Source organism: Monodelphis domestica, chromosome 1, assembly GCF_027887165.1.
Source record: "Monodelphis domestica isolate mMonDom1 chromosome 1, mMonDom1.pri, whole genome shotgun sequence".
NCBI lineage: Eukaryota > Metazoa > Chordata > Mammalia > Didelphimorphia > Didelphidae > Monodelphis > Monodelphis domestica.
This window is the reverse complement of record NC_077227.1, coordinates 664,972,252-664,984,660: the sequence shown is the minus strand read 5'-3', so window position 1 is coordinate 664,984,660 and position 12,409 is coordinate 664,972,252. Positions and strand designations below refer to the sequence as shown.

At 39.7% G+C, this 12,409-nt stretch overlaps 1 protein-coding gene across 3 annotated transcripts in view; it reads right to left on the bottom strand.

Annotated features, from left to right (window-relative positions):
• Window positions 1-12,409, bottom strand: part of THADA (THADA armadillo repeat containing) — a 449,835-nt gene that overhangs the window by 387,019 nt on the left and 50,407 nt on the right. For all 3 annotated transcript variants that reach the window (XM_056822946.1, XM_056823050.1, XM_056823006.1), the window contains 3 exons: window positions 12,024-12,160; window positions 6,179-6,337; window positions 3,125-3,282 (listed from right to left, as the gene is read on the bottom strand). In XM_056822946.1, the coding sequence (XP_056678924.1) occupies window positions 3,125-3,282; window positions 6,179-6,337; window positions 12,024-12,160 (454 nt within the window). The remainder of the gene's footprint in view (window positions 1-3,124; window positions 3,283-6,178; window positions 6,338-12,023; window positions 12,161-12,409) is intronic.

Below are 12,409 nucleotides of genomic sequence, written 5' to 3'. Positions count from 1 at the left end.
ATGGTATAAATCTGAAGTGGACCCCCTCAATAAGGTTTTGTTTCATAATTTGCCCTGGCTCTCTTCAGAAGTACAAGAATAGGAATGAAATTAGTAGATGGTGACTGGCAAGGCATAACTAGACATAGGATAAGGAGGCCAAGGACTCAAGGGTAAAGAATAACGTGGAGCTGAACTGGTTCAAAGAGAAATGATGGAGGGGATTTTATAAGGTCCTTATGCTACATTAAAATCATTCCTTCAACCGTTTTTTCCTTTTCTTCTCCTTTCTCCAATAATGAATGTAAGTCAACTTACTACACACATTCAATATCTACAAATAAATTTCAGGATCCAATCAATGCAAATGTAAATATTATAACAGATTTGAATTCAAAGTGTACTATAATTTTTATGCCAGAGTTAGGGGTGTCCATGGGACCAAAATACAAGTCAATATTGCTTTAAGTAACAGATGGGATTCTAAACAGTTAATGGTGTGAAAATTCAATCTTTGTAATAAAATCCCATTTTAAATACATAAGTAGAATATTTTAGCTAGGTGGCACAGTAGATAGATCACTAGGTCTAGAATTAGGAAGACTCTTCTTCCTAAGCTCAAATCTGTCCTCAGACACTTACTAGCTGTGTGACCCTGGGCAACTTATTTACTGTCCATCTATCTCAGTTTCCTCATCTGTAAAATGAGTTGGAGAAGACCATGGCGAACCACTCCAGCGTATTTGCCAAGAAAATCCCAAACGGGATCATGAAGAGTCCGACACAATTGAATAACAACTGAACAGAACATTCTAAAGGAATCTAGGAGGAACTCCTTTTTGATTCATTGGAGGCTCTCTATCTTTTTTTGGCCATTTCTGAATCGTGTTTTACTAAACCAGTGCCTACTTTTACCCAACATACAATAGATTCAGAAACAACACAAAAGACACTGAACTCCAGCTGTTTCGCTCCATGGTCAGCTGCTTCTAACACATTTGTGTATGAGATTATCACACGAACTACCACCTAGAAAAATGACTCGTCTCCATTAGAATGGAAGCTACTGTCATGCAGACAAGATAGGCACACTTGAGGACCATAAAGAGAGGAAGAGAAGTTAATGTTTCATTAATGTGGTCTTCCTGATTTTATAGTCACTCACTGATTCATAATTTAGTAAAAATATGCCTCCATAATATGTTCCTTCATAAAAAAGATTCAAATACCGAGGGATACGTGAAATGTGACAGGACTGTAAGTTTCTCATCATGAGTACTGGGGTTCTGACTAAATGTAGGTACTATTAGAACAGATTTTCTTTCTCAGCTAGTGAAAAAAAATTAATTTTTCTCTTCTAGAAAAACCAAAAGCAAGTAGTTGGTCACCACACCCACATGTGAGAACATGTGTGTACACACCACACACACACACACACACACACACACACACACACACAGGGGCTGTTTTGACAAGTCCTTGGAAAGTTGGGAAGAGCAGAGAAGGGAATATTGGTACATGTTTACTTCGTAACAAGATGGGAAACACGAGGGCAGCGATCATTAATCATGGCTAGATTCCATGCTGAAGATGTTGGCGTTGGCACTGCGGCCACTCACCAGCACTGCCTGTACGCTGACTCTCGGACACACATGCCTGTTTGATTTGGAAGGAACTAGGGTACAAGGTGGGGTGGGGGTGGGAGGGGGCCCGATACCATTCTCTGCCCTTCTCTATCTTGGGGCCTTGCAACATTACAAAACCAGCTGCTAACCATATGAAAACACCAACGTTAGAGACAGTGTGAGAATAAAAATATTGTCATTATCTCCATGGCACTTCTCATGGACTACCATGAGAAGCGTACGGAACAAAAAAGGGCAGCCACATACTATAGACTCTTTCTTATTTTGTTCTAGAATGCTGTAACACCTTGGGAAAAAGTAAATATTTATTTTCATTTGAAAAATGTGAAACAGAAAATACATGCTGCATATCTTTGCTGGAAAATCATTTTTGTTGAAACCATATGGAAAGGAAAGGGGAATCAATTAAAAACAGAAATCTAATAAATCTAAAATATTTCCAAATGAAATGCTTGTGGTAAGCTAATTTCTTGTAAACACTGCAGTCAAGTCCCTTGAACAGTCCCAGATGGTGAACTAACTTTGTGGTCTTCAGCTAAAAGTCAGCCAAAAAAACTACACTTTTATTATCTATGTAGTAGGAAACATGAGATTCACAATCAATCAATATTGTGCTTTTTTTTTTTTTGGGCAAAACTGTCAGGGCTGTATGAAGTCTTACTCAATAGGCAAAGTTAGCCAAAACCTAAATTCTGGTATATGAAAAAGGAAAACAAAAGTTAGGGTGTTGAGTACTTTTATTAATGTACCATTATATCAAGTTCTGCGGATGTACTTTTTAAAAATCTTGGTTCTTAATGCCTAGACAAAGGCAAGCAGCCATCATGAGTCTCCCTTAGTTATTAAATATGTGAAATTATATTGAAGAAGAAGTTAAAAAAATAATAATTTCTAAAGTTATGTTGTAAGTAGAAGTTTCTGACATGTTCTGCTTTGAAATGACACAAAGGGGACAGCTAGATGGTTCAGTGGATTGAAATCCAGGCCTAGAGATTCTGGATTCAAATCTAGCCTCAGAGACTTCCTAGCTGTCATTTAACCCTTTGCCTAGCTCTTACTAGTCTTCTGCCTTGGAACCAATACACAATATCGATTCTAAGAACAATAGCATGGGTTAAAAAAAATTTTTTTAAGGCATTAAGAAGAAATGAAGAGCTTCCCTACCTGCTCCACTGTCACTAATTCATCAGGAGCTTCAGAAGAAGAAGTTAAAAAAATAATAATTTCTAAAGTTATGTTGTAAGTAGAAGTTTCTGACATGTTCTGCTTTGAAATGACACAAATGGGACAGCTAGATGGTTCAGTGGATTGAAATCCAGGCCTAGAGATTCTGGGTTCAAATCTAGCCTCAGAGACTTCCTAGCTGTCATTTAACCCTTTGCCTAGCTCTTACTAGTCTTCTGCCTTGGAACCAATACACAATATCGATTCTAAGAACAATAGCATGGGTTAAAAAAAATTTTTTTAAGGCATTAAGAAGAAATGAAGAGCTTCCCTACCTGTTCCACTGTCACTAATTCATCAGGAGCTTCAGGAACAGCCTGGAGGGGTACAAGTTGGCATAACATGCCTAGGAGCAAGGCGACTTCTTTCATACTTCTCCAGCAACATACCAGTACTGCCTGAGCTGTTACATCACAGGACTGTCCATCTTTACCTTAAAAAAAAAATCCAACACAAATTAAATTCTGCAATGTATACTGAATGACCACTACACAAAAAGCACAGGGCTGAGGATGGAGATACAATCATAAAGAAAACAGGTCCCTTAGGGACGCTTTTTTTAAAAGATACCTCCTCTTAGGAGCCATTGTTGGGGAAGTAAGACATGCACACAAATGACTACCTACAAATTAAAATCTGATGATGATGCATGACAGGTACCCAAGAGTGCTGAAAAGGAGAGATGTCTAATTTGCCCAAAAAATGGAGGTACTAAAAATCACAAAATGATAAGTCATTGGTGAGTGTATTCTTGTTTCCCTCCCCAAGGCTATTGCAGAGGATTCATGAGGGCTGGTTCTGTCCTTTAAAGCTAAAGGTAGGAAGGAGGTCTCTATTTCCTCCTTCCATTCCATCTTGAAGTCAGAATTCACAGCTTGAGGCTGAGGGGTTTGGGAAGACTTCAAAAAAAACCCAACCTTTGAGCTGGATGGGCTTGGTAGCATAGGTGAGATTTCAACAGGGAAAGATGGAGGTAAGGGGGAAGGAAGAACTTGTAGAACTAGAAAGTAGAGTGGACAAAGGTGTACAGTCAAAAACACTAGTAAAAAATGTTCTGGGAAGAGCAAAGAGATAAATACAATCTGTTGCACCATTAAGTTAAGTCTTAAGAAAGAAAAGTTTATTTGTGAATGTTATATCCATTATCAGATTAGGGAAATCAATTCCTTATTTTTCTAATTTATTTAATTGTTTAGATTTTATTTAGTCTCAGATTTATTCATTTAAAACTCTCAGCAAACCTAAGTTTTTCCTCTGGAAAAGAAAGTTCTTTCTATCTCACAGCCAAGCACAAAAGGCACGTCACTTTTCAATAATTTGGTCCAGGTGGCTGTTAAATTGGGAAGAAGTCCAAATAAGACCACTGAAATCAAAATCAATGCAAAGAGAACCCAGAATCCCCTTTTAGAGCAAATGAGAGCCAGAAGATACCTCAGGGGCCATCTAGTCCAACCCATCCATCCCCAAAAGGAATCCCCACTCTAACAAATATATAGTGCATAATGCTGCACGTGACATACCCTATTAGAATGATCCTTAGGGCCTACCTTCTATATGAAGACTGTAATTTCCCTTTGCTGATTTTCTCAAGGATTTATTCCAAATCGATCAATAAAATTCTCTATGATGTAGCAGCAGCCCCACCTAGAGGGCAGCTAAGGCCTCCTCAAGTATTACTCAGCTCATTTCTCTATGCCATTAAATGCTACAGCAGCAAGCCCCAAACCATTTAAATCTAGTCAGTGAACGTGAAAACCAATAAATCCCTAAGAAACTCTCAGCTTCTAATATCCTTTTACAACAAGGCAGAAAGTTATATAACTTTGCCCAGTGATTAAATGGAAAGTGAGAGCTGAAGTGCTGGAGGCTTGACATAGTCCAGAAGTTCCCATTTCATCCCGAGGAGAAAGGCTCACTTTCCTTTAAAAGTCAGCTTGATTTTAACAACTCCTGAAGCAGATAATCATGAAACATAATGCTGGCAGGAGCTGTACCCTTCCCCAACAACAGATGTTCATCAGGGCCTCACCAACGTACCCAGCAGGAGCCCTCTGCCAACTCTCCCTCCCATCGCAGTCTTATTTTTAGATTTTTCAAGACAGACTTCCCAAATCAAGGCTCTTTCATTAGGGGACCTTGTGTGATGTGCTGGCAAAGCTTTCTAAGGACATCACAGATTCCTCTCTAAGAGATCTTTTCTAGTGCTTCACCCTGGATGGAAATGACCCTCCATTCTACGCTAGTAGAGCTCCAAAATGGCGCACCCTTGAGGATGGGCTCCCAATGCTGGCCTCCTAATATACGTGGTCATCTCTCCTCTGAGGTCAGGCTAGCTGAATTTGGAAGGGTCTATCCTTTAAAAGCTGACCACTAAGAAATGAATTTTTTCACTCAACAATTCATGAAGGCTTTCTACAAAGGCAGAGAGTGGTTCTAAGTTGTAATGGTGGATGGAGTACCCATACCAACCAGTCAATCATGTCACAAGCATTTCCCAAACACTTATTATGCCAATGTTAGGGATACAAAGACAAAAATGGTTCAATCCCTGCCCTCCAGGAGCTTCAAATTCCATGGGGAACAATGAAATCATAAGCCCTTCAAGTGGGAATGTATAGATATCTTCAGGACTAAGAATGCTGCAAACACTACTTTACAGAAACGTTCTGAGTAAGAGAAAGAAATGCTGGAGTCAGAATGCAGATCAAAGTATACAATTTTTCACTTTAGTTTAATTGGGTTTTTATTGGAGGGCAGGGCTTGGTTTTATATGAATAAATTCTTGCAACAATGAATAATATGGAAACATGTTTTGCATGATGATATATGTATAATCCAGATCAAATTATTTACCATCTCCGAGAAGGGGGAGGGAAGGGAAGGAGAGAGATAATTTGGATCTTATAACTAAAGAAAACTTTTATGGAAAATTGTTATTACATGTAATTAGAAAAATAAAATTGGGGAAAATAAAAGAAATGTTCTTGTTAAAATCATAATAATAACAGTAATGATGATAATAATAGTTAGCATTTGCAAAGTGATTTACATGTTATTTCATTTGATCCTCACAACAACCCTGTGAGGCAGGTGCTATTACTAATCGCATTCTACAGAAACTGAGGCTAAAAGAGTAAAACTAAAAAAGAAGAAAAAGTAAAAGACTAACCCGAGGACATGCAGCTAGTGTCTAAAGCAGGACTTGAACTCAGGTTTTCCTGCCACTGCATCACATAGGTTTCTTGCTAGACCTGCAGACTGACTCACAATAACTACAGCATTTTCGGAGTATCATGCTGGATGAAATCTTTAATCTGCAGTTGGGTTACCTTTCATTTCCATAGACGTAGTAATCATTGGTGCTCCAGCAGCGAGGTCCTCCAAATCAAGGCTGTTAAGTTTTTTGGTCATTTTGACTTGGTTGAAATAATCGTTTGTGTCTCGAGGCTGAATCTCATTGAGAATCATCTGCAAGCGACTTGCCGTTTCTGGGAGAGAAATGAACATGTGTGAGATTGACAAGTCGATGGCCCACATCTTCCCCTCCCAGCACAACAGACTAGGAGGGGGGCAGAGCCAAGATGGCGGAGCAGCAGCTTGGAACGCTGGAACCACTGAGAATCCTCTCTAGCCAACCTTCAAAGGGCATCTCAAAATGAATAAAGGAGTCATAGAACCAACATGGGACAGAGTGAAGTAACTCCCCTGCACAAAGCAAGTGGAAAGGCAGGCAGAGGGGGTCTCAGAGCCAGAAGTAAAACCATGCATGGAGAAGTGTAAGCCACCCACCCTCCCCCTACTGCTCCAGGTCCCGAACGTGGGCCCAAGCCAACTTCAAGACCCTGGGACCCTGCCTAAGTCAACAGCAGAGACCCCACTCCCACCCCTTGAAGTCCCAAACCCTGGCACAGGACTGGCCTATTCCAGCCTGGTCCACAGGTTGGTGTAAGCCTAGAGTGAGGCTCTGAAGTGAAGACCTGCACCCAGAGCAACCCCAGGGCAAGGCAGTCCCCTCCTGGCTGGTGTTAGCCCAAGGGGAAGCCCAGAGCCCTACTCAAGCCTGCACTGAGGCTCTGGGTCCTGCAAGCCACCAGCCGTCCCAAGAATCATCTGGAAGAACTGAAACTTGCTGAAACTCAGAAAAAGAGCTCAGGGTATGTAAACCATCAGTCTTTTAAAAGTGATTTCCTTGTCACAGGTAGCAGGAAGGAGAGACCTAGGCTTAAGAGAGCGCCTTCTCTATGCTGAGAACAGAGCCCACCTTTAAGATAAAGGCTAAAAAGCCTCCCCCACAAAAAAGGCTGGGAAAATGAGCAGACAGAAAAAAACAGAGACAAAAACCCATAACCACTGAAAACTCTTTTGGAGTCAAAAGCATAATAACTCCCTGCAGTACTCCATTGCTCCCACTGAGAAGGGGCTGCTGGTGAAAGAGGCGTATGGGTGTGGGCACACACATGTGAATGGGGGCACTTCAGGTCCACACACACAAGGTGGGGAAGAAGCAAGATGGTAGAAAGTGAGTAAGAATGTCTCCATGGAGGTTGGAGCTCTTAACTTTTTGCTCTTCATAGTTTGTGTGTCGGGGTCCCTTTGGCAGTCTGGTCGAAGCTAAGAATGCCTTCTTAGAAAAAATGTTTTTAACTATATTAAATAAAAAACAGAGGGTACAAAGGAAACTAATTATACTGAAATGTCATTATCCAATTTATCCAAATGTATATATTTTTGAAGTCCACAGGTGTAAAAATAGACTTGAATTCAGGACTTCAATCCCCAGAATTCCTTGCTCCACTTCCCCAGAATGCTTTACAATATCACTAAACTCTCACCTGGGCGGAGACCAAGAAGGGGTATTTAACCTGATTGGAAAGGCTTTTGCGGCTTTTCCTGTTTCCGCTTGCAAGCAGACACGGCTCTTTTCATAATGTAGGTGAGAGTGTCTAGGCCCCTGGGCCTAGACGCGTGCTTTCTTATCCTGTATTTTCTTTAATCCTTAATCTTCAATAAACCTCTAAAAATATAATACTCCTTGAAGAGAAAAACTAATTTCTATCTCTATTAGCTTCCCCAAAATTTTCATCTTTACACAGGTCAAGAGTCCCTCTTCTACAGGGGTCAATGAAATCATAAGTCTTTGAACTAGGCATGCTACACAGCCTGTCTCACAACTAGGTTATTGCAAAAGCCACTTTCTAGAAATGTCAGCTTTTAGAGGATAGACCCTTCCAAATTCAGCTAGCCTGACCTCAGAGGAGAGGCGGCCACGTATATTAGGAGGCCAGCATCGGGAGCCCATCCTCAAGGGTGCACCATTTTTGAGCTCTACTCGTATAGAATAGAAGGTGAAGCACTAGAAAAGATCTCTTACAGAGGCACCACTAACAAAAGCAATCCAAAGCATTTTCTGAATATCACAAGAAAGAATGGATGAGAAAGTGAGAGACAGAATCACAAAGAGAATGAGAGCATCAGAAAGAATCAGAGAGGACAAAAGAAAACAAGAATCAGAGAAAATAAGAGAATCAGAGCAAGAAAGAATCAAAGACACAGAAATAGGGAAAGAGAGAAAAGAGAAAATGTTGGGGGAAGGGGATGTGAACTCCATGGGCCTGGAGGACTGGGATGGTGCTGGGGATGGGGCTTCTAAGGGGATGTGACCTCAATTCCAGCTTGAAGACAAAGGTGAGGCCTCTTGTACCTGTGCACAGAAAAAAGTTGTGTACAGCTGAAGAGAACAAGCCAGCCTCTTGTTATGGAAAGAATACTAGAATGTTGGAACCAGCAGATCTGCTATTAACTAAATCTGTGACTGAACAAATCACATGATTTTTCAGAGTCTCGGTTTTCTCTTCTGGAAAATAAAGGGGTTGAATTAGATTGGGGTTCTAAACTTGGAGTGTGTGAACTTATTTTAAAAATATTTTGATACTCGTATATCAGTATAATTAATTTCCTTGGTAATACTATATGTTCTCCTTTATTTTATGCATTTAAAACATGATTCTGAGAAGAGATCTGGAAGCTTTGTCAGACTGTTGACCAAGGAGTTAAAAAAGGTTAAGAACCTCTGAATTAAATTATTTCTAAAGTCCCTTCCAGTTCTCATACTATGGATTCTATGATTCTGAAAAAGTTATTTATATAGTGTCTTAATTAAATTCTTGTAGAGCAGTAAAAACTAATTACTTGAGCTATATAGATATATAATTGAAGTCATTTGTAAAAATGCCATTTGACACTAATTTGTTAAATATTTTACTAGGATAATCATAGTATATAATTGTATACGGTGTGTTCTTATTTTTGATCCTATGACTAAAAAAATATAGTTACCATAACTGAGAAGGGAGTGTGCCCTGGAGTTAGTAGAACTGTAGTTTATCTCAGTAATGAGATGAAGATTCACTATCCCTTTGAATATAATTTCCTGATTATTTCTGCAAATAATTTAAGTGAACTATTAAACTTTTTAAAACTAAAATTGTTTCAAACTTTTTAAACTGCACAGGTACTTTATTAAAGCTGTATTTAGATTTGGAAGAAACCGTTTTTCTTTTTTCAAAACTTTACATTTGTAAATGTGTTTTATTTAGGATGATATTAAAATTAGATGGTACTCCTTAAAAAAAACACTAGTTAGATAGTGGGGAAAACTGACAAATGACAAACTAATAATCCATAATCAATAGATCAATGAACAAACATTTGCAGAATACCTCCTTTGTGCTATGCCCAATACCAAGCACTAGAGGAGATATGTATAATGGGCAGTGTTCTTGATGACAAAGAAATTATCACTTTGCACTCATTTGTTATTTTATTTAAAATCTCTGCTTCAGATCTAACTCATTTCTGAAGTAAAGATAAGGATGATTTACTAAAGCCAAACAAATGGACACAGGCCAAATAAGAAAAAGCTGGGAAGGCTACAATAAACATAAAATATTTAGGGTTTTTTGCTGGACCCTACACTGGGAGAATTCTGTCTCTGTGGGAATTTAAAGTAAAATGCTTGTACTCCCTAAGGTTTTGCTATGGGCAACAACAAAAGGCCAACATAAATATAGAATTTGAGGTCCAAAGATGTATATTGTGTTTTAAATTCCTGATCATGAGAAGAAATATTTTATTTTATTATTATTATTTTTTAAAACCCTTACTTTCTGTCTTAGAATTACTACTGTGTATTGGTTCTAAGGCAGAAGACTGGTAAGGGCTAGGCAATGGGGGTCAAGTGACTTGCCCAGGGTCACACAGCTAGGAAGTGTCATAGGCCAGATTTGAACCCAGGATCTCCCATCTCTAGGCCTGGTTCTCCATCCACTGAGCTACCCAGCTTCCCCCAGAAATATTTTAGAAGAATATAACAATGATTAAGGCTTGCCCTACCTCTCCAACCTGTCTGAACCACTGGAGGTACTAGGTTGCAAAACCTATACCAGGGAGTGCTCCTGGCAACATTTGCCAGTGCTAGTCCTAGGCCAATTGTTATCTACAAGTCTGGCTGTTTTCCACCATTGTTCAGATGGGAAAAACAAAGGGCTGAGGTTTAATACCTAGACAGACAGTAGAGTAAGGTGTAGAGCCCAATCTCTGGAGCCTCGGTGTCAAATTCTTTTCCAGCTCTTTTTTAGCAAAGATTAAGAAGCAACATTTCCTGCCTAAAATGCCCCTCTTGGGTGCGATAGGGACGGTGCCAAATCAGCCCAAGACATCCCTCCCATGTTATAATGGCCACCTTTAAAAGGCACCTTTCATTTGAGCTTTGAGTTTCATTTACAAACTTGGCACCAGAGAGGAGTGTTTGACTTTAAATTCCTCTGCACGTCTTTAAAGATTGAAAGCAAGTCTCCTAGCTCGTCAGGATGTAGGCGGGGTGGGCAGACAATGAGTTGCTCTTACCCAGAGTTCTATTCCTGGGCTGTCCCTGCCTGGAGACCCATAGCAGATGCCTGTGGTAGCATCAGGCAGTCTTCTCCCTGGGGCCTCACACTATGCCTTGTTGGCTGCTCCATGATGCTCCAGGATTTGCTCTGGTTCTTGCCAAGTACCCGGCTCCAAGCACAGACCCTGTCTATGTCCCTTCTTCAATCATGATCCACAACACAGACCTGACGATGTCCAAGAAAGAATCCAAACGGCCCCAAAGTGAAAAGCACCCTGATGGTTAGCTGGACCTAGGTCGCACACGACATGTTCCTAACTGTGCATGGGATCATTCGCTCCAGAGAGCACCTTGCCCAATCCCTGAATTTTACAGATAAAGAAAATGAGGCCAAAGTGATGTGGATAGCGCATAGCAGAGAAAGGATTAAAATCGAGGTCCTTCTGTTGGCAAATTCTAACAATAACGCATAAAATCTCCTACTATTACTATCATAATTCTTTATAATTTAGGATTTACACAGATGAAGCACTAAGATTATTTTTAAGAGGAAACATGGTCTAAAAGAAACAACACTGGATAGAATGTGGGCAAGCAAATCCTAACTGTGACATTCCAGCTGTGTAAGTTGGGCAACTTAAGAAGCAGTTCCCTTTGGGGCATCTGGGTGGCTCAGTGGATAGAGTCAGGACTGGAGATGGGAGGCCCTAGGTTCAAATCTGACCTCAGATACTTCCTAGCTGTGTGACCCTGAATAAATCGCTTAACACCAAATCCCTAGCCCTTGTGTAATTGGAAATCTTGTGCCTTTGAACTACATTTCCCAGGAGCCCACTGACTTCCTGTTTTTACGTACTGAGGTAGATAGGAGATAAATAGGGTGGTCTTCCCTGGCTAGCTTTCTTTCCTTCCTGGGTTGGGACATGGGTGGAGCAGGCTGTTTGAACAGATAGATTAGCCATGGGCACGTGGTTTTATTTTGTTACCTTTTTATTTTGTTACATCTAGTGATTATTGATAAATCTTATATAATATTGAAATTATTGTATATTAATTTTATTTTTCATACCCTGACCCCTCTTCTGACTCAGAATTGATACCTACTATTGATTATAAGACAGAAGGCAAGGGTTTAAAAAAAAAAAAGATCTGTAAGATGACAGAGTTTGATCTTTATGGTCTCTTTTTTTAATTTTTATTTTTTATGGTCTCTTTCAACTCTAACTCTGTAAATACAATGAATCTTTAGCCTCCTTTTACTAACTTATTTTCTTTATTTGTCTTACCCGAATCAGTGTCCATTGGGATGAGGCCCTCTGGGGAAGAACTCTGAACCACTGGTGCCACTACAGCAGAAAGCCTGTAGGATGTCAAAATAAGCTTGGCCACCACACTCCTCCATTCAGTCACCAATGTCAGGTTGCTTCAAGGAAAACCAATTGGATGAAGTTAAGCACACAAAGGACAAGGAAGTTTACCAGAAATTTTAAAATAAATAAGATTAACATACAATTTGGTTTTGTTGGGTTTTCTTTTTTTAATCTTGAGACTAGTGAGTTCTTTTGTTTAAAATAAATGAATGAATAAAATAAGTAAAATATCACAAGACAAAATATTCTGTTGGTCATTGCTGATTAGATTATATCTTATAGACAACTTTAAAAATGAAAAG